Source organism: Aphis gossypii, chromosome 1 (genome assembly GCF_020184175.1).
Source record: "Aphis gossypii isolate Hap1 chromosome 1, ASM2018417v2, whole genome shotgun sequence".
Lineage (NCBI taxonomy): Eukaryota > Metazoa > Arthropoda > Insecta > Hemiptera > Aphididae > Aphis > Aphis gossypii.
The window spans coordinates 28,711,380-28,734,041 of record NC_065530.1 but is presented as its reverse complement, the minus strand read 5'-3'; the positions used below and the strand labels follow the sequence as shown (position 1 = coordinate 28,734,041).

Below are 22,662 nucleotides of genomic sequence, written 5' to 3'. Positions count from 1 at the left end.
AATTGTTTACTCTATTTATTATTATTATTATCATCATCAACTACAAGAACTAATTATTTGAAATAGTCAACTCATTTTATGTGTGTCTTTCTGATGAAAATACTTAGACATTCAGAAATTTAAAGTAAGCTTTACATTATAGTAACCAAATTATGAAAAATCGTAAACGTGTATTAGCCCTTAATATTTTCAAAAAAAGAGTACGTCATTTGGTCACAATACACATCCGCGCGCGCGCGGTGCGAGCACAAAAAAAAAAGCAGCAGCGACGGCGCGCGTGTAATCGACTTACAATTCTAGGAAATGTTGTACGGTAGCTGCGACTTGCCCTGCGGATTTCTGATGATAATAATAATAAATAAAAAATAAAATTATGAAAACATCTACGACGACAACAACAATAACCATAGTACAAACTACAAACCCCGGAACACAACGATAAACGATAAGTAACAATATTTAGGGATGGTCAAACTTAATTTTCACAAACTGTTTTGGTTAGAATTTGAAATCGAAGCTATTTTTACTACTAAAAGTGTTTGAAGTATAAATTTAGTATATATAAATTTTCATTTAAATTAATTCAAACAAAATTATATCTAGTTTTAGATTCTAACTCTTAAAACTTATAATACTGATATTTTTTTTTATTATTTCTAAGTGACGTTTACAATTTGAACATAAAAAAATAACAATAGTAATCAGCAAATGGGTTAAAAGAGTAATGGTATAATACAAGGTCTATTTTAAGGATTTTTGTCAACAACGCATTAAATTCCGTCTACCCCTTCTCACAGATCACATTTATAATTCAACTCTTATTTCTTAACTATAATAAAATATAATAATATAGCAATGTATATAACTATGATAAACGTTGCAAATATGAATATATTTCGACCAAAAAATGTATTATTATTGCAGCTTACTATGAAATATGAAAAATATAAAAGTCAAATAGGTAAATGATTAAAATCCAATTGGACCATCTCACAAAAACTGTTCATACATTTCACATATAAGTATACTATATAGGACATAGGTACTTACCAAAATGTGCCTGTATATTTAAATAATATAAACACTACGCAAGATATTAGGTACACTTTCAAACTAATATCATACTTCAAATATGAATACAATATATCAGTACTATGAGTAAAAAACCAATGATTTGTTAAATAATTATCGATGGAATTACTGGAATTGAATCGAGAAAAACCAAGGACCGCTACCTATTATAATGTTATATTTATAACGCATATAAATATTAAATAGTGTATTATACAATATACATTATACTAAATCATACAATTTACAAGTACATGGGAACTATATACATTTTCGGTGTAAGCAAGTATCGATAAGGTAATCGACTTCCGAAAAATAATCTTTTAAATAATGTATATAATTGGTAAAATAATTTAACATGTAATATTTAAAATTTGAAAAACATTTCACTAAAATACATAATTCCCACAAAATTATGACATGGGTGGTTTTTGATATTTGAAAAATATCATTTTCGAGCCATTTCACCATAACATTAGCAACAACATAAAAATGTATATTTTCCAACACAAAATTTTTTCTCAATATTGCAAATAATGCCCTATAGCACTTTACAATATAATACTTGGAAACAATAATAAGTAGGGCAGCTATCCAGTGATAGGACCCTTTAATATTAACGTTCTTGGTACACATTGATTATTAGTTATTTAGTGTATTAAAAATAATATTATTATATTTTAATATATACGTTCTCTACGATTTTCGAACTGTTTGAATTCTCGAAGTTTGTAGTTCATTTCTAGTAATATTATAGTTATTGTGGATAAACCACAATACTTCGAAGTTCGTGAGCAGATGGACAAAGCCATTCGTGGTTGAGTATATATAGTCGTCGATGACGTGCGTGGATTTTATATTTTATTTTCAATAACACTTTTACGACAAACCATATTCATACCAACATCGTACGGATTATTATATTTATGCGTTTGCACGTCGTAATTTCTGAGTGAATTTGCTGATGGCAAACTGTGAGCGAGAATCGAGAAAAATCGCATGTAATAATGCAATAGATGCATCGATAGAAATTATTAATAAAATGTCACGTACGCGATGGACGGATTTTAATCTGTGTTGACCAGTAAAACCGATGATGAAGTTTATATGGCTTATATTATAATGTATAATTCAATTTAATTTCTGCATTTTTTTCATTAAAAATAAATTCATTCATTCATCATTAGGTAGCTAATAATAAATATAATACAATAATATTATAACGATTTAAAGTATATTATATAACTAACTAAGTAAAGTGAATCATGAACAATTATGATTGAATTTTTGGTATATGTCGTATGATAAATTTCATCAGCTAATGTTTTTCGTATCTAGTTAAATTTTATAAAAAAGTAATGGATTCTACTTTCAAGACTATTCAGCCATTACTACCACTTTACATCGCCCGTACTTATTGTAAAAAAAAATTAGTTAAAAATTGTATAATATATATTTGAAAAATAAAACAAAATAAAAATTGTTATCTTTAAATATATTGACAAATTATAATCGTACCTAATAGGTACTTTCAAACTTTAACCGTCTGTTTATATGAAAATAAAATATTTAAGTAGAAAAAACATAATATTATGTATCAGTTTATTACATACCACTGCTGTTTACTATTGTTGTTGTTAATGAAAATCGATATTATCAGAATTGACGTATGACGTCGTTGTATATTAGGTATACTATTATTATTAGGTCAATATTGCGGCAAGAAAGCAACCCATAATGCAATCATAAAACATTTCTACCATACATATAATATTATTAAATAAATCGAAACGATATTGCACGTAGGGCGGCGGTAATACATTCAAAATAATATATTATATATCATAATATAGCATAGTTACAAAGGCGGTGGCGTGTTATTTCGGAATTCGAATGACGAATACTATAACATTATAATAATAATATACTCGCCACAAGTTCGTGCATATTATAAATGCAAAATTTGCGACCTGCATTATATTGTTGTATGGGAAAATTTGATTTTTTTTGTTTCATGTTACATACTAAATTTATAAATTTCGGGAGACCAAATATGTTAATACATTATTATAGTAAGGGTGAGGAATTTAAATAATAAAAATTGTCGAGTTGGACTTATAACACGAAGATACAATGGTAACCCCATACTCAGCAACACGCGTTTTAGTCGAAATAGTAAAAATAATTATCATAATAATAATTATATAGGGTTGGTTTTTATTGTTTTCAGTTGGTCACATTTTTTAAAAAGTCATCAGGTTGAGGTACAGTGTCGAAACTATAAGTATCTATTGATCGGGGCAAGCATATTGTATGTAGCGCAGTCAAAATACAATTTTTAAATAATCGATTTGTTTGGATAGGTAGTAGCTAGATATGAAATACACGGTTGGATCCGGTACAAATATATGTGTTATAGACAGTAGTCTGTAATACGGTACTTTCGGTGATTTCTAAGAAAACTAAATATTCAATTTAAAACGAATGGTAAGTTCCTCGGGTCTGTAAAGTTTCCTATTAAATTGGTATGTATAAACTATATTATTCAAATTCAGTATCCATTTAAGGACTACTAAAAAATAAATACAATACAACATACATTTTTTTACACAATAATATTATAGATTTAAAAATTGCAGGTAACAATAATAACCAATTTACCGATATTCTCGAAAATTCGATTGCTCTAAATTAGATCATAATTCATAATAGTATACAGTTTATTTAAAACCAAACTGATTGTTTCAGTAAGATTTCATGACCTTATTAGCACTCCCGATAGTTGTGGTACTGCTTTATCATGCGTAAACACGTCAAGTTTACTTAGCTACCTACTATGTACGGGATAAGTTTCGAGTCTTAGGATCCGGGATATAATAAGAGAACGAATTCAGTAAATAACAGTACAATAATATTATGTTATCGGTAAATAATATACGACATAGGTAAGACACGAACCTGCAGTACTCGTTGAACGTCAACACGTAACACCGATCGTCGATGCAGGCCACGCTGTTGACGTCTCTGTGCTTCGACGCGAACAGCTCGTCGGGCATGTCTTCTTTCAACCGTCCCTGTTTCGTGTGCTCTGGCCTGTAGTACCACAGCAGTGACATCATCATCTCTCCTGTAAACACGCGTCACCGTTAACGATTAAAACAAGTTAAGTATATAGGTACATATTATTATCCGGGCGCGTAGCCAGTGGAAAGGTGGGCGTTTTAAATTTAAATATAACTTGCAGAAAGTTCACACACTGCTGTCCATTGTAGTCATCAATCTTTAAATAGTAATAATATAAAATATGACCACAATTTTTTTTTAGATATTTGAAGCATATAATAAGAAAACATATAAAAAATAAATATTATAAGGAATATTAAATATTTTACATAAATAGGTATGAGAGAGTGTTACAATACCTATAAAAACGCAACTCATTGTTTTGAAGCAACACTTTGCAAACTATAAAATAATCCAATGTTGAGGAGGGATAGAGGAAGGCTGGTCGATTTGCACTTAGTTTTATACATATAATAAGCCCAAAACATGAATTGTCGAATTATTGCACTTGGGTAGTTGGGTTAGTATCTTATTAGTTATTAGTGTCTTAGTGCTCTTTATTATAAAAACGGGCAATGCAACATCAAATCATACGACCCAGGTTCATTATTTATATTGAACAGTGTTAAAACGATTGAATATTAGTTGAAATTCGTGAAACAAAATATTTTCTATTATAATTTAAAAACCAGTATTATCCAATCATTATTTTCATTAGGAATATAATACATACATATTGATTATTAATATTAAAATGAAATTGGTTTTCTTTTAAGTCTATTTTTAAAATATTTTGATTTCCAATAACTATTGTCAAAGTTAACTTTCACGGAGTACCCAAATTCACAGAAAAATAATCACGTAATGCCTTTTGAAAGCAATTCAGGTCAAAACATAATAAATACCCAGATATTATGTCATTACTCATTATGATCAAATCGTAATAATCATCATACAAGACTGAAGACAGGTGTAATCCAACATTTCTAAACTTTCAGAGAATTATTTTAAATATTTAAATTTATAAATGCGTACCAACAGGTTAGAATTGATTAATGATTATTAGGTAGATCGTCATCGTAGACATAATTGTAGTTGATACACACGATAAATGTAATGAAAACTGAAAAGTATCACGTATATAGAACACACTTTCTACAGATTTGTACATAGAGCATACAAATTGTTAAAATAGAGGGAAATAAGGTTTTCATACGAAAATTATACATTGTACACAAGTTACACGATCGTTTACATACGGACGTTCAAGATGTTTATTTTTCTGCATACAACTTCATAATTCGCGTATTGAATAATTAATAATAAATAGTACATAATAATAATCATAAATTTTTATAATTTAGTCTTGCTTCTTTCATTACTTCCTAGTTTTGAAGTAATAGAGAATTAAAATATATACATAAACCTATTTTAAAATAACATGAAAAAATGTAATAAATGTGGTTTTAATACCTAGATGCACTTGTAGTCTGTATTGAATAACCAATTCACAATGCAATATATTTATGTATCGATAAAATATTCCTTTTGTAATTGGATTTAGGTTTCATTTAACACAATAATGGTATTGACAAATACAAATCCACGTACTACGTACAAAAAGTACCAACAGCTCGAGTGAAATTTTACTACGAGTGCAATTTTCGACTACCTAAAATAAGTGCAATTGGATCTCACACAATATCATATAATAGCAGCAGGTTTGTGTGAGTACTTTTTTGAGGGAAAGGATATTTTTTTTAACTTTACAAATTATTTTAATTATATTTAATGTGCTGTTTTCCGTTTGGTGAGATATTATTCAAGTAACTACTGCCTATTGTATTCGTTTACTGCTGCCTACTATATTATAATAGTCTATAGTCTATATACGTATATCTATGTATCTCTCTGATGTCTGATCAATAATTTAATATGCTAATGAAGCCAACAAGCAGGTAACGGTTTCACTGTTTATTGAGTGTATATTATCATTGATTGAGTAGATCACTGTAATGGAGGTGATAAATATGAGTTCAACGACAAATCATTGAATACCATGAAAAAGATTTTGAGCGGAGACGCCGTTAAAGAAATCAAATTCCATATGGTACCTAATTAATAATTATAATTACTAAAATGGGAATAAAATTTGTGGTATTTTTTTTTTATTTTCTTGTCCTTATTATTTAAAAAAAAAACTGGGAAATTTTTACTTTTGAACCACCAAAGCATAAACTTATAGTTTCGATTTGTTATTAGATACTCGTCTCCCTCAAAGTTGATGATCAGAGAATTTTGCTACTAGTAAAAAGTGTCTTGAACACTAAAAATAAAAACCTTACTTAATTCCTATTTAATTCAAAACAATTGTTAATTTACGAAGATTTTAATCGACATGAGACTATCAGAATTCATTTAACGTGATCCGTATACTAACACATACTTATACTGAGAGAAATTCTTTATTTGCGACAAATAATAATAAAATGTTAATCCTCGACAATTCAATTTTGAATGTGTATTATAAATGTAAATGACGAGATAAATAATAAAATATATGAATTTTTAAAGTGGTGATAACGAACATAAATGTATTTTGGTAATTTAAAATCTATAAAACAATAAAGAAATTCTCATCATACCTACAATGAATAAGTAAAATAATTAAAATGGTAATAAATGTGGCCAGGCAATTTGGTTAGTAGGTACCTACCTATAAAATAATACGATATAATAGGTATATCATATATACAAAACAATAAAAATTATAATAATATAAATAAATAAAAGAAAAAAACTATTCGAATATAAGTAATTTTCATTGTTATAAAAATATTATATTATTTATTATTAAGTTATATTAAAATAATTGATTTGAGTCAGGTATACTCGAGTGGCTAACACATCATACTACAGAAACGTCATATCTTTATAATAATAATAAATCTATAAAAATTTACCGTTGACGGGATCTTCCCACAAGTTGGCGATTTTGGCGATGAACGGCAAGTCGTTTTTACGAGAACCCGACTTGAGAAGCACGCAGTCCCTTGCGTATATAGTGTCGCCTTGCATATGACGCATGCATGGATAACATTTCCTCAACACTGGTGTATCGTCGTTCTGTAAGTGCAGATAACAACAATAATATATTAATATTAGGTACTATTGAAGTTATTTTTACGATTAAATATCGTTATTTCCACCCTCAGTCATTTTGATTGGCGAGTAACCATATTAAAATGTATACAAAACGTAACAAGGTACAACTGAACAATTTTTATAATCACACTTACTATTTTTTATAATGCGTAATACGTTTCAATAATAATATGTAAAATAAAATGTAAGAAAATATGGATAGGGAAAACAAAATCAATTCTTATTAAAAAAAATAATAGCGATTGAGTCTTTATAAACTGTTTTTACCGATCAATGATTTCATTTTTGGCCCCAAAAATTATATTGAATGAAAAATACATAATTTGTATAATAATTAAATTTGCTAATTCCTGTTAATATTATTTTAAATCATATTTCGGCTGACACGTATATTGTATTATATTATAGTTAGTAAGTTGCTTAAAAATTTTAATTATATTACGTTCATTTTATGTTTACCTAAATAACAATAAATATTTTATTTATTGTTTGGGTTTTAGGAACCTCATTATAATTTCCTTGTCCCCTTTACTACATTAAACGTACTACGGTCAATATAATAAATTATAATAAACGTAGTCACTAAATAAAGTGTATTTTGTTACGTACCTCTAGGTAAACGGGACGTTTGAAAGGTTTTCCTTGCCATATCCAGCCGTTGGACCACCTAGGCGCTAGGTCTTGATTCTTGAGTCGAGACAGCTGTGCGAACTCTTCACGCATCCGTTGTTCCAGCTCCCTCTTCATCGCATCTGATGAATAACAATAATAACCATATATAATGATAAATATAAAAAAAAAACAACCAAAAACCGGATAAACGCATGTATTTTATACGTGACTCTGAAATACTAATTAATACTAGAACATTTTACTCGTTGAGTTAGTCCACCCCAGTATGTAAAAAGTTCGGAGTCAGCTCCCTTTATCACATCACTGTTGTACACAGGATTGGATTTAGCGGAAGTTTTTGCCTTAGGATTTTACAAACATCCCACCCTCCCATTAAGGTTCTAACCGAAAACTAATGTAAATTATTAATAATTTGAAATATTCGTCACCCTAAGTCCAGACTTAGGCCAATTAACAACCTTGATTTGTATATTATACAATTATTAATATAATTATAACTCACCAGTCATTTCTTTCTTGTTCCCTCCATTCTTTCGGTCTTTTCTGCCTTTTTTCGTTTTTTTTGTCACGCCTTTTTTCTTGACAAACGCCTCGGTAATCATGTCATCACCATCGCTCTCGTCTGTCAACACCGACCGTAATATTTCTTCAGTCATGCACTCGTCCAATTTTTCTTGTTCGGACTTTTCTTCCGTTGATTTAATGCTGTTCTTCCGTATTACTGTGGTTACCGGCATCGGTTCGCTTTCAGCCGAAGTCGGTGGTATAGTCGCGATCGCTGTCATCATAGTCTTCATTGTCGGTTCTTCTACGTTTTCTTTACAGTCATCGTCATCATCGTCATCTACGACAACGGCAACTACGTCGTTGTCGTCATCGTTACCACTGACGTCTTCGTTTTCTTCTTGAATTTTCAATTTTTTCGCAGAGACAATCTGCATAGGATTAGGTTTCTTCCTCTTCGCGGATCCCTTCATCACTATTTTATCACCGTCAATATTTATATTATAATTTATAGTATTGTTGTTGTTGTTGACGGGTGTATTGGGTGTGCAGTAAACAGTAGTTGTCACTTCCAGGCGTTCCCGTGATTTAGTCGACAAGTCGATGGTCTGATGAAGACCATCGTCACTGTCGTCTTTCGCCGATACGGAATTGCCCTCCTCCTCGCTGGCCATGTCCACTTTCAGTGTGTAATACGATTGCGGTTGTTGGTCTTCGTCGATAGGTTCGACTTTCGGTACGACGACGTCGTCGTCGTGCTGTTGATCGATCGGCTGGTGGTCCAAGCCCAACACGGACTGGCTGAGGACTTTGCCGATAGCTAATAAACCGGTGGTATCGCATTTCTCTTCACTGATGGTGTTCCACTCTGAAGTGGGGTTCTTTGCGGCCAACATAGCCGGCGATTGGGGTGCTAGGTGTTGCACGGATGCGCGAGCCGGGCTCAGCGGGCTCATGCACCAAGGAACTTGCTTGCATGGGCTACCAGAGCTGGCGGAACGCGGAGGTCCGGGAACACCGGCGCTGCCCCTAGCCGGGCTCGGCGGGCCGTGGGCCCGCGGAGGCTCCTGTGGCAGTGCCAATGCCACAGGCGGGAGTGTAACTACTGTCGAATGATGTTTTGGCCCCTTACTGACTGCACCAGTAAGCGGGCCAGTATGTCCGTTTTTTGGATTGGGACACGATTGCATTGGGCACGGACAAGAATGGTATGTCGGGTCTACGTAGGTGCGGGGCGGGGCGGGCGAGTAGCACGACGGCCCGGGTGGTGCACCGTACGGTGAGTAATAGAGCGGCTGCGGCGCTGGGTAAGCGTCCGGCGGCGGCGGCAACGACTGCTGGTGGTGCTGTTGCTGCAGGTGTTGTAGGTGTTGTTGGTGCTGAAGGTGTTGTTGCTGCGGTGTCGGCGGCTGCTGTTGGGGCGGCTGCTGATGCTGCTGCTGCGGAGGCGGCGGATGATGGTCCGGCCGGTCGCCGCCGGGCCTGGTGATGGCCACCAACATTTGCTGTTGCCCTGCGGGCGAACCGGTTGGCGCCGGCGGCTGTCCGGGAGGATGAGGCCCGTAGTACTCGTGGTAGTACGTGGGCGGTCCACCGGCCTGCGCGTACGGCGGTGCGGCCGGCGGCCGTCTGTGATGGAACGGTATGTGATGGTACGGAGAGCTACGGCTGTGGTGGAAGTAACCGGGTTGATGGTGTGGGCCACCGGGGTAAGCACACGGATTTGGTGGCTCTGGTAAGTAGTGGTGGGCTGGCACCTGTGGTGGTGGCGGCGGCGGGTACTGGAGACTGGCCGACGCGGGCGGCGAAGGGTAGTATGATGGCAGGGGCGGCGGATGGTAAGGGCCTTGCGGCTGGTACCGGTAACCGGGCGGTGTCGGCACTGACGTCGATCTGACCGGCACTACTTCGGTGTCGGACGACTCGGCGGGCGGTGGTGCGGCGGTGCCAGCCGAAGACGGTGGAGTGGGCACCAACGGCGGGACTAGCGACTGTTTCACGTGCGATGGATGGTGCAAGTGCACGTGGTGCGGCACCAGGTGGTGTGAAATCAGCGGACCGGCTGGTTGATAGTACCCTGCAAATCAATAACAAAATTACGATTATATAAACGTTATAATTAATTTATTATATATTATGTACACAAGTAAAATCATTGGTCATAAGTCATAACTGTAATAACTAACTGTTGCATATAATACAGTAACACATTCCCTATCGGATACCACTTCTAATTAGCAGACAAAATTTCTGGGAGTGTTCGGTATTTATAAGTTTCTAATTGATCGCCGAGTTATATATATATATATATGAAGAAAATTATTATAGTAATTCCTATTTTTAATAGAATGCGACGGCTGTGTTAGACGTGTAATATACTGTAAGTATAATTGTACACGCGACTATAATGCTTGTTAAGTTATGTAACTGAATTTAAAATTGACTGAACAAATTGAAAAACAGTAAAGCAACGGTTGGGGGGAAACAAATTAACTAGAGAGGTGATATACTTTTAGTACTTGCAAATCGAATTTGGAAATAAAAATACATATTGTATTAAGTTTATGGACTTATGAAAGCCTTTAACGGCCGCTTTCTATGGAACTTTTTTAAACTCTAAAAGAAATAATTGATTTTAAAGAATTATTAGAAAGTTTTTCGGAAATAACGGTTTCACCCGAAGTCGCCTTGACAAACTAGGCCGAATTGAAGAGAAAGGGAGTACGGATAGAGCGTTTAGACTTTAGACGACTGCAGCATAACTTTTTCTGGTTAAAAAAAACTGTAAAGTATTCGGGCAGAACTGTAGAAGTATTTGTTACCGGGAGTTGGATAATATATCGAGAGCCACGATTAAAAAAGCGTCGACAAATTCGGGACAAATCACGACGCGGCGGTGGTGTGATTGTGTGAAGCCGATAGATCGATAAAAAGGCACTAACAATTCTCAAATACAATAGACAACGACGCACACGGAGAATAATTTAACACACTGCACAATGCACTTATCACATAATATTATAATATCGTACAATTCGTATGAAATAGGACGTATGGGATGGAATAGGACTTAATTGTTATTCAATTATGTAGTACGTACTCGGTCAGATTAATTTATTATTATTTATTATTAATGCACAAACGGAAGATTTTCCGCCTATAATATAATAATCATTTATCAAGAGTAAATAATATTGTTGGGTCGTGCGTAGATGATGTACCCACGTAATAAATATTATTATAAACTTATTGTACACGAACTTATACAATACTGATCAATACTCGCGATGACAACGGTTGTCGGTAGTATGTTTATACGATATTTTAATAATAATAAAAGCGCGCGATTTGAATGGTATTTAAATATTTTTACATTATAGAGTGCATCGGAAACGACGAATTTTGAAAAATATACGATATTAATACGTATTGTTATCGTTATCTGACCGCGACGAATAACGATGTCTGCGAGGGCAGTATACTCGTCTGTGTGCGCAGGGACGGGACACTCCGGTAAAAGTATAAAATAATACTAATATAATATTGTACATTATAATGACATTATATCGTTATCGTTTTGAAATTGGGCGTTGGTATTTCGATGACGACGTGTCGAAGTCGTGGACAAACAACAACTGTTGACCAGGACCGGTTTTAATCGGACCGAGACACCGAGTCATTAGTCTAATATTTTATTTATTATAGTTTTAAATATATAATACATATCATATCAAAACTATATGTACATATTGTTTGCAGAGTAGAGTAGGGCAAACGAAACGACGACGACGGAAACGACCACGATGATTGTTTTATTTCCGTCCTTTCGCCGTCGTCGCTATTCGACTACAATGATTACAATTAGCAGCCTGCTGCATCGGTGTATCGTCCAATACGACGTCGATGCCTCATAATACGATAATAATGTATACGTCGCGTTAAAATGGTAGTATTTAATACAAATGCAAATAATCGACACATTCATCCCCATAGACTGTGCACACAATTAATAAACGATTTAACCAGACCGAGGTCGTTATTATATTTTACGGGATGCGCGGGACACGAGTTTCGATCGACAGCCGTGTGCTGTACACATACGAGTTTAGATCCAGGGGTGTTAAATTATTTAAGCCTCGTCTCGATGTTAAAAATATATTAAATCGTTACACGGTAAATAAAAAAAATTAGACTAATTAATAAGCTATAAACTCACATTTGAATGAAGGCGGAAATTGAGAAGGGGTGATAGGGGGTTTAAGCACACCTTTTCAATACACAAAAAAAAAAATTATAACTTTATTTTATTTTGTAATACATGTTATTAATTGGTTTATTAAGTAATTAGAGTAGAAAAATTTTAGCTTCTCTCCCTAAAATTCAATCAAACCTTCGGCTATAAAAATGATTTGCACTCTTGCACTTATCTCTATATCTATGTCTTTTATAATTTTTCTCAAAATAAAAAATATTACTACAAAATAGTATAAACTTAAATTTAAATTAACTTTTCTTCTCGGTAAATCGAAACCTTGATATTAAATAATACATAATATATAACAAAATATTACAAATTTGGTATCAACACATTTTTCTGTTATTAAATTACATTCACTATCAATACACGATTACGTCGTATGTCACAGTACCGTCAGATTCCTAATATAATTTATGTTTAAAAATGTACACGAGACGAATAGTTTAGTCGATAGTGTGTTATGAGTTTTATTAATCTCAAAAAATTACTACAATAACAGAATATTATTTATACCTTAATACCAATATAAGTTATTTGAATTGACAACAAAAAAAATCAATCTCATTTAGAAACAAATAACGTAAAAAACTGGGAGTTAATTATTTGTAATCGAAAATACAACCCCTAACTTTCTACCTATTTATGAGTAGCTATAGCCTATGTATGTGTACGCATATGACAATAACATATACGCGTGTAAGCAAATAATAATAGTTTGTATACGCACGCATATTAGTGTGATAATATTGTAGACGAGTTATATTAAGGATACTTAATGCAGCTTTTAGAGTCCTTAACGCACCGCTGATGATAGTGCAAATTAAATTTGTTTGCGACACACGTTTAGCTGTTTGGCCAGTGAAGTCCCACATCAGCAAAACATTTATTTATTGACATTTTAGAGTTTGTCAGTTCTAAAGATAATATAATACGTAATTACTAATTAATTAATTTGTTAAACATGTGGCTACATATTTATTAGTGTCCAGATCGTGTAAGGTGTGGATGGTCATTTTAATTGCATCATAGGTATTTAGAAAAGGTAATTGATTATGGCGAATGGCATAATAGAAATTGTAAATTTAAATAATAATATTATATAAACAATTATAATAATAAATAAATTATATAATTTTACAACTTATAAGGTATTCTATTTATTTTTTGTGTATTAAATTTTTGTAGTTTTTTAACGCTCTCCCTTCTTTTAGAAACCATGGCTACGATCGAGTCCAAGCATTTTTTCAATGTAACAACAATACAACATAAAAACGTGCGTTTTACGTTAAATAAAAATAATAAACCACGGTCATCGGTGTAAATATATACATTTTTTCATCGCTGCCGACGTCACGGCCGATCTATAGAATTATGACTAATTATATTATTGCTCGCGCGACATTTTTCCACATAATAATAAGTCAAGAAAAAATAAAAATATTATTCACAGAAGTTTGCTGAACGGACTTCGTGATACACGTCAACACTGTAGATACTGTAGTACTACCTATACTATATATACGTTATTATAAATTATAATATCATTATTATATGGTAACGGTAAGTCGACCGCCGAAATACGAAACAACTCAGCCGGACCGTTAATTCCCGCGCCGTATCTCCGGCATTCCACGTTGTACTTAGATATTATAAATAATAATATTATTCTCATTATTATTAGTGATTATTAGTATTGCTACAAATATCTGCGAAAATATGTATTTTTCACGTACGTATGAACGAATGGAAAAAACCTTATTACTTTCTGTGAAATGTATTATTTTCTAGTAACCCTTATTATGATTATCAGATACAACTAATCGCATACATTTGTCCTCTGTAAATATAATATATTGTAGTAGATTTCTAAACAAAAATTATAATAAAAAATATGAAAGAACGGAGAAAGTATAGCCACACTATTGATGAGATTTACAATTTTTGTAAGTGTGATTGAGAACAATGGCATAAAATTGAATTAACACGTAAGGCCATAGACATTAAAGGTACCTAACCTAACCTATACGGTATACGTAGTATAAGATCATTGGATTTAAAAATATTTTTTCGATAATCACTTGATACTACTTGATACAACTCTACCTATATTGAGTAAATATCCAAGCTCCACAAAAATTTAATAAAATATTTTCTACGAATTTTGTATAATGAATAACAAATCGTCAACATACCCCCGTTCACCGTTGCATAACCGTACATAAACCCATATTTATTATAATAAGTGAAAATTTTAAAATCTGTTCTTTAAACCATGACATCGTAAACTATTCACGTATCCGACGATACAAGAAATAAGAAGGTACATAGTAAATAAGTTGTTGTAACACGTATAACAATATAGAAATTATATCGTAATATTGTTGACACGAAATATATTTTAACGAGTTCCGAGAAACGAATTATTGTTGAATACACCAATACCGCATACAGACGCCTCTATTCTGAACCGATATTATATGTGCGCTCGCATGACGACTTCACGTGGCTTTTTCGAGAACTCACAACGACCTAGCGCACATTTTCTTCTAATATAATTATTAATAACATTATTATACTTAAGAAAGTTGCGCGGTAATAGTATAAAATCTATACGGTCGCCGAGACTGCGGACGACAACTGCAATTATCATTATTAAGTTATAGTGCGTTGGCTACAATAACCAACAAGTATATATTATTATTACTCTTTTTCCAAATACATGAGTAATAATATTATATAGTATTCTGTTGCACGCGTTCGAAAACGATAAATATTTTAAATAACTGAATCAAATTTAAAACACGTCTGTAACGTTCACGCAATGCTCGTAATGGGGGAAACACCTCAATTTTAATATTTATAAATATATTTTGGTGAGCACCTCTACGATAATAATTATTGTCGTAATAATAAGAGGACACGGCATTATTTATTTTTGTGTTATAAAATTGTATTGAACAAGCCACCACACGGTATTCAAATTCCATTTGATGAATTATTATTATTGTTATACTGTAAAGAGTTATGGAATACAATTTAATAAACATTTAAAAATTATTTGTAATGCGATTTAACGGCTCGTTCAAAAGTAATTATTTTAATCACTCAAAAGTAGGTATTATAATATCAACCACAGCGATACTTGGGTATTGTAATGATTGCAATAATAATTATTATTTCCATCAGGATTAACAGTTGGGGCATACGGAGACTGGCTTTAACCCACAAATTAGACCGAGTTAGATTATTTCAAGGGAGGCTGATTTTTTCAAGAGTCTACCTGATTTATTTTTCCAATTCGAGCACTGTTATACATGATATTATACAACTTACTTACTATGTACATATTTATTATTTTTTATCGTACATACTTGCTACGTACTAAAAACCACATAAAGACGAGTAGCACTTGACGCGGGGACACCAAAAAACCATTATGTCATCTCGTGGTCAATCATCGTAATATTATTAATAATGTATAATAATAGACAGTTATCGTTATCGATGACTCGTGTCGGCAGAAAACTTTTGGTGGGACATTTGCGCGACGACAATCGATCTTTAAAACGGCGTCGAATTACACGTATATCGCGACCGTTGTCGTTATAATACAATACTGAATTACTGAATAATAATATGTCATTATTTCTACACAAGCGAACAAACAAACGACACCGGTTGACGCATGCGGCTTAATCGCAATCGATGACACATCCGTTTTGTCTTGTCATTCGAAATACGCACGACAATTTATAAATGGACTGCTCGGTGGTTTATTCGCCGCAGATGCAAACAACGTTTTCTCGAAACTAAATCAATACACTGCAGGTATTATAGAGGTGCCTCTATAGTGCCCATTGATTGTAGAAAATAGACTCAATTCCACGATCAATGCTAATGCCTACCACACCAGCTATATATATTAAATAATAATATACCTTGTACGTAGAGGTACATTAGTATGTAATTATATACATTCATGCAAGGAGTCTCCTCTTTGCTGCAGGACGACGGTGGAGTAATATATAACGTGTAACCTACCAACAATAATATATTATATGTCTACCGATTCTCCGTTTTGATTGCGTACTACGCCCTGGCACCGGGGCCATTAGACGAGAAATCCCCGTTAATTTCGCACTCGAATAATCACACCTATTATTATCATTGTCGAGACGACGTCTCGGCGAAATCGATATACTCATGAGAAAATTATGTTCACGGTTAATTAATAATGCACCGATAGATTACGGTCCTAAAATTCACGCGTTTGATTTTACGGTCAAAATGTACACATCCGATTTACCGGTGTCGCAGCATTTAGACGCATTACACTTCATTTCGCGGTCAATTAAATTTTGTTCACCGCGGACTGGATTAGTCTGTTTCGTTAAAACAACAGACGGGTGACGATATAAATAATTACAATCGCTGGTCCATTAATGGACAAACGACAATATATATACCGCGACAACTATATAGACGGGGCCCTGTGAAAAACGACACGGCGACGACTTTGAGCTTTCGTCGCGGCAAACTGTATAAAATGGACATAATACACAAACATTGTGAAAGCTCGTAAATCGATTTATCAACGCGCGTGTGTGACGATAGCGCCGGAATCGACGATCGTATTATAATATATTATATAAGGGTGGAACGAACGGTCTACGTATGACGTTTACAAGGATTGAGGTGTATAATGCGTTTTGTAAACAAAGTCAAGATTTTGGGTTGGAAGTAAAAGTATAATAGTACGCGTATTATATTATACGATGTAAAATATTAAAAAAAAAAAATAATAATAATAATAACATAACCGGGAAAAAAAGGAGCGTCTAAAATAACGTATTACTTATTATAAAGGTAAGTTTATTACGAATACACGCCGCGTTCCATACGACGACAAAAACTGCAATAATAATAATAATGATGATGATGATGATAATAACGAAAATGAAGAATTCCGCTGCTACGCGGAAACTTAGTTGACTTGTACGCGAAATTGTTTGTCATTATAATATTATTATTTCGTGAATACACCGTTGGCAAGAACCGTTGTTGCGTTGTTTGGCAATGGGGCCAAAACGCAGTATTGTTTTGCGCATTCACAGAACCGTTTTCTTGCTGCCTGCGCCACGATGTACGTATACTTTTCCGAGCCCCCCCCCCCCACCATGGATTTTTTTTCGAAACGTTTTAAATGAAATTTTAAATATTTATATGAATTTGTATCCACAAAAGCCAATATTTGTATGAATTTATTTTCAAAACTATTCAAAAAATAGTGTGGGTGCTATGGAAATCTTTCCCCAGCCGTCACCACCATCCCATCAAAAAATAATTATTTAAAGCAAATATTTAGAACTAATTTATATTACTACAAATTACATATATAGGCACAATATATAAATATATAATCTTCCCCAATTCGATATTATTCACTAGCATATACCATAAAGTGGGTACTTACTATGTTATTCTTATGTAGTTATGTCTATAAATGTGCACCATACGAGAGCAGACTGCAGGCTGTAGCATAGGAAAAAAAATTAACCGTTTGGGTGAACCGCTAGGGGGCGGGTATGTCATATATGCGAACGAGTGCATCGTGTAAAAACGTCACAAAAAATATGCCACTCCCGATCTCTTTCGTACGATTTAAATAGTTAAATACAACTATAAAGTGCGTGCCCGCCGTCGTACTGTATGTTGAATTGACCTTCTTTACCGTAATGTTGTGAAACGTACGAATATATGTATATATAAATATAATGTAGCAATACAAAATGACAAAATACGAGCGCGTAAAAAACCGATCGACTGAGGAAACTACCCCCAGAGGAAGAGAAGGTATAATAAATATTAACATGGTGACAAAAACATTAAAAATAGACGCAGTTGGTAAATGAACAATTAAGTAAATAGGTACCTATTTACATTGCGAAAATATATAATACCTTCGATTAATGTAACCTAATGTGTAATATAATAATATACATATTTTTGTGACTGAATAATGACAAAAAATAAAAAAAAAAATAAAAAAAAAGTAGATAAGATTATCGATTTAAAATATTTAAATACACGAAGATTAAATGTAATTTGTGACGATAGACAAAATTACTCGAATAATGAATGATAAACGTCAAAATAAAATGATATTTTTGCATAATAAAACCGGAATTAATAATAAAATAAACTGCGTGAAAAAAGTATTCATTCAAAAAATATGACTGATATCGACAAAAAATTATTATTAATTTAAATCTTGAAAATTCAATGTCATGATTTTAGTCCCTTACAATCTCAAAACATTAAAATGGTCCACGAGGAGATAAGTTTATATTATCAATGGGCAATATTATATATATATCGTATAATAATATATGTATTATTTTACATCAACATCAACATTAGTAGAATTAGTTTTTTTTTATACCTCGATACACTGCATGTCTGTATACATAGGTATATAATTGTAAAATATAAATGTGAATTTTTTTTTAAAACGTTGCATTATAATTTCGACGATCGTCACTACTGCGTGACGAGGTGCACACTGCGCTGCAATCGTCGTAGGCGCCCACACAAATGTTTCCGAACATTATTATCACTTGGCGACGTTTTAAAAAAATACATATGTACTAAACACACATACGCGATTACGTCGATGAGTTTTCAATTGATTATTTGTAGTTTTTTTTTATTTTTATCACAGTTTAATTTTTTTAATAGTTCAGTTTGTTGCCGTTTTTGTTAAATCGTGGTAAAATTTTTAGGTTTAAGCGGCTACCGAATAATAATAATAATAATCCGCACAAAGGTCGATAGAAAAAAATCATACAATAAAGACGGTGAAAGAGCACCGGTACGATACTATATTAAAATTAAATAAGTCTTTAAAACGGTACACCTCGTTAAAACGCGTGTGCACGATGATACTACATATATATAGTATATTATATGAACATAGATGCACGATCGACGGTACTTTCGGCGCGGCACACTTAGAGGAGGCTGCACGGACACCGAATATAACAGTAATCGCCGCCGTCTGTCTAAACGAATTTGCGGTCACGATAGCAGCTATACATACAGCGTGGCGGGTGAGGCGACGACGGCGGTTTGGGTAATTTTAACGACGCTATAATACTATTATTATTATTATATGATATCGTTAGTGGTATACGCGATACGTTTAAAAATCGCAGATAAATGAGAAAAGCATACAGTTTATAACAATTATTAACGAGTATCGTGGTACAGCCCCACAGGTACCGCGGGGTCAGAAGATTTACACCGTTTTAAAGACGCGTCGAGAGTAAATTTGTAAATCCTCGTCGGGTCACGTAAACGTGATAGGTATAGGTTAGATTAATACTACTATCGAGTGTAGACTAGAATAGTTAAGACGCGACAGGTCTACGGATAATTTTTTTCTTTTCTTTTTTCTTTTCGGACGTAACGTCGATATCTTTAAAATCGCATCTAAGCGGCGATTAATTTATTTTCGTTGAATACTAAATAATTGCATTAGGTTTATCGTGCCACATTGTTTTTCCGTCGACGTCGTTGTTGTTGTTTTCATCATAAGTCTCTCGAGCGCACTGTATATAATATATAATATTATAATATTACACGCTATCCCTACTGAATAATATAACAACAGCGGTGTTCATGACGTGCGTTTCCGATGTGCCCAACGCGATGGCACGCGTTCCACACCGCACTCAGCTATTATTATTATATATACTATATTATAGTATAGTGTATATACTGCAAAGATCGATTGCCGGAAATGCTGCAAGACCAACATTACTGCCTCGTAACTCTTGTTTTACGAGAACGCAATAAAAATATATTATATTGGTACCTACGTTGAATTATATATTTCATTTGTTCGACGTGATATAATATACTAAATAGTACCCTTACACTATACATTTCGACGAGTACGATGGAATCGATCAAATCCATGTGGTATTATAGTTTATACGCCGTTCTCATATTAATTATACAACCAATTCTTATACATGTGGGAGGGTCATAAGATCAAGACGTGTTCAGGGTGTGATGGGATCAAATTCGGTGGAAGATCTAAAGAATATTTTAAACACGCTGCCTCGGAAACGGTGGCTTAAAGACTTGATTAACACTTTCAGAAAAACTCAATACAGTTACAACTCAAAATAAATCAATTGTATACTATCTTTGTCGCAAATAAAAAGGTCAATAAATACATCTCCGATGATCGAATATTCTCATAATAATTACATACCACTATAGTTGCCAACTAAAAATTTTCACGTTATTTTCCAATCGCACATAAAAAAATATGTAGGTAGTAATTCATCATAATAACATTATCTGTGCTTTCTCGGAGTATTTTACAATACTTTAATTTTTAAATAACGTATGCGTATGTGAATTTTTACAATTTAAAAACTCTCATACTGCTAAAATTTAAATTGTTATAAAAAAATATACTACGAGAAAACACAAATACTTAAGTGCGGTATTATAATATAATATTCTACTGAAAATGTTGTTATCGAACATGCAATCCGCTATGTCGAAAAACGGTTCTGTCATTTGTTTTTTTTTAAATACTAATCGAATTGATTTAAAGACATTTGATAGTCGCAGTTCGTAAATCATGATGTGGTATAATGGGATAATATGTGAAGTGAGAAAGGATTGCTCTGCGTATAAAGGTCATAATAATATTTGTATGAAGTACCAACATTATAATAGTGGTTTAAAACGACGCTTTTTGAACGGATGTGCCTGAACTGGAGACTATGTGTTCTACCAAGCAGGTGTTGGTAACGGCCGGAAAGGGCTGCTGATGGGAGGGAGGAAGACCAGTTCTGTCGGTGCCGCCCTTCGACGAAGGAAAAATGTATATAATACATGTACGAAGAAACGAAGCGCGTAGATATATTTGGCGCCAAAATGAGACGCGCGACGCAATATCGTCGCATATATACTATATAATACTATATTAGTCTCATGACTACGTCGCATATCCCGAATGGCGAAGGAGCACTGTAATTTGTGGTATGCTTAATAATTAATATAATAATTTGTGTAAGTAAATCATGATAGAAATATTGATATAATTTTTAGTATACTTTGATCACACCTACGTGCATATGGTATATAGGTATATAATATTATTTTGTATTTATGTGTATTGCACGTACCTCACCACCGGTGGTCGACAACAAAATATTGCTATCAGTCATACAAATATAATAGTATTATACTACTAATAATAAAGTTCTGCAAAGATTAGATTGTGCGCGCGTGTGTGCATAATATATGTATAGATAGGTACACCTACTAACGTACGTACGAGTACATATTGTAATATTATAATATATACCTAATGACAGTTAAAATGACGACAATAACATCAATATCGCGGCAGTACCGTAGTACTTATACATATGTATCGTGACGTAGTTTATTCGAAGTGAATAAATAAGAGCGTAAACTATTATAATGGTGTATAGTATATAGGTATGATAAAAAAAAAATAATAATAATAAAAAAAAATTATGAGACGAAGATGCGTGTCTTTGTGTGTATAGGGTTTTATTTTTATACCGCAATTCGAACTACAAGGTTGGAAAATTCACAAAGGAATAATATACGCGAGAACGCACCAATATCGATTAATAATTTATTATATATTATTATATCGTTATCGATGGAAGTCTTACACATAGAACGACGACAGTGATAATATTATTATATATATTGTAGAAAATATATTATGGGGTTTCGGCGTTTGTGACTTTGCAGTGAGCGCCGCCGTCGGAATTGCGCAATATACCTATATCATAGACACAAGACACGTTATTGTTGCGTTAATAATAATTATTAATTATATATAAAACTATATAATAAACCCTTTGACGACGGCAACCTTTATAAAGCGAGTTCCATACACACACTAT

At 33.4% G+C, this 22,662-nt stretch overlaps 1 protein-coding gene across 1 annotated transcript in view; it reads right to left on the bottom strand.

The window, feature by feature from the left end:
• The window catches only part of LOC114121642 (uncharacterized), a 112,566-nt gene that overhangs the window by 6,399 nt on the left and 83,505 nt on the right, over positions 1–22,662 (bottom strand). Inside the window, exons 5-8 of the mRNA XM_050198529.1 lie at positions 8,435–10,513; positions 7,909–8,051; positions 7,098–7,260; positions 4,030–4,198 (exon numbers count right to left, since the gene is read on the bottom strand). Coding sequence (XP_050054486.1) covers positions 4,030–4,198; positions 7,098–7,260; positions 7,909–8,051; positions 8,435–10,513 — 2,554 coding nt within the window. The remainder of the gene's footprint in view (positions 1–4,029; positions 4,199–7,097; positions 7,261–7,908; positions 8,052–8,434; positions 10,514–22,662) is intronic.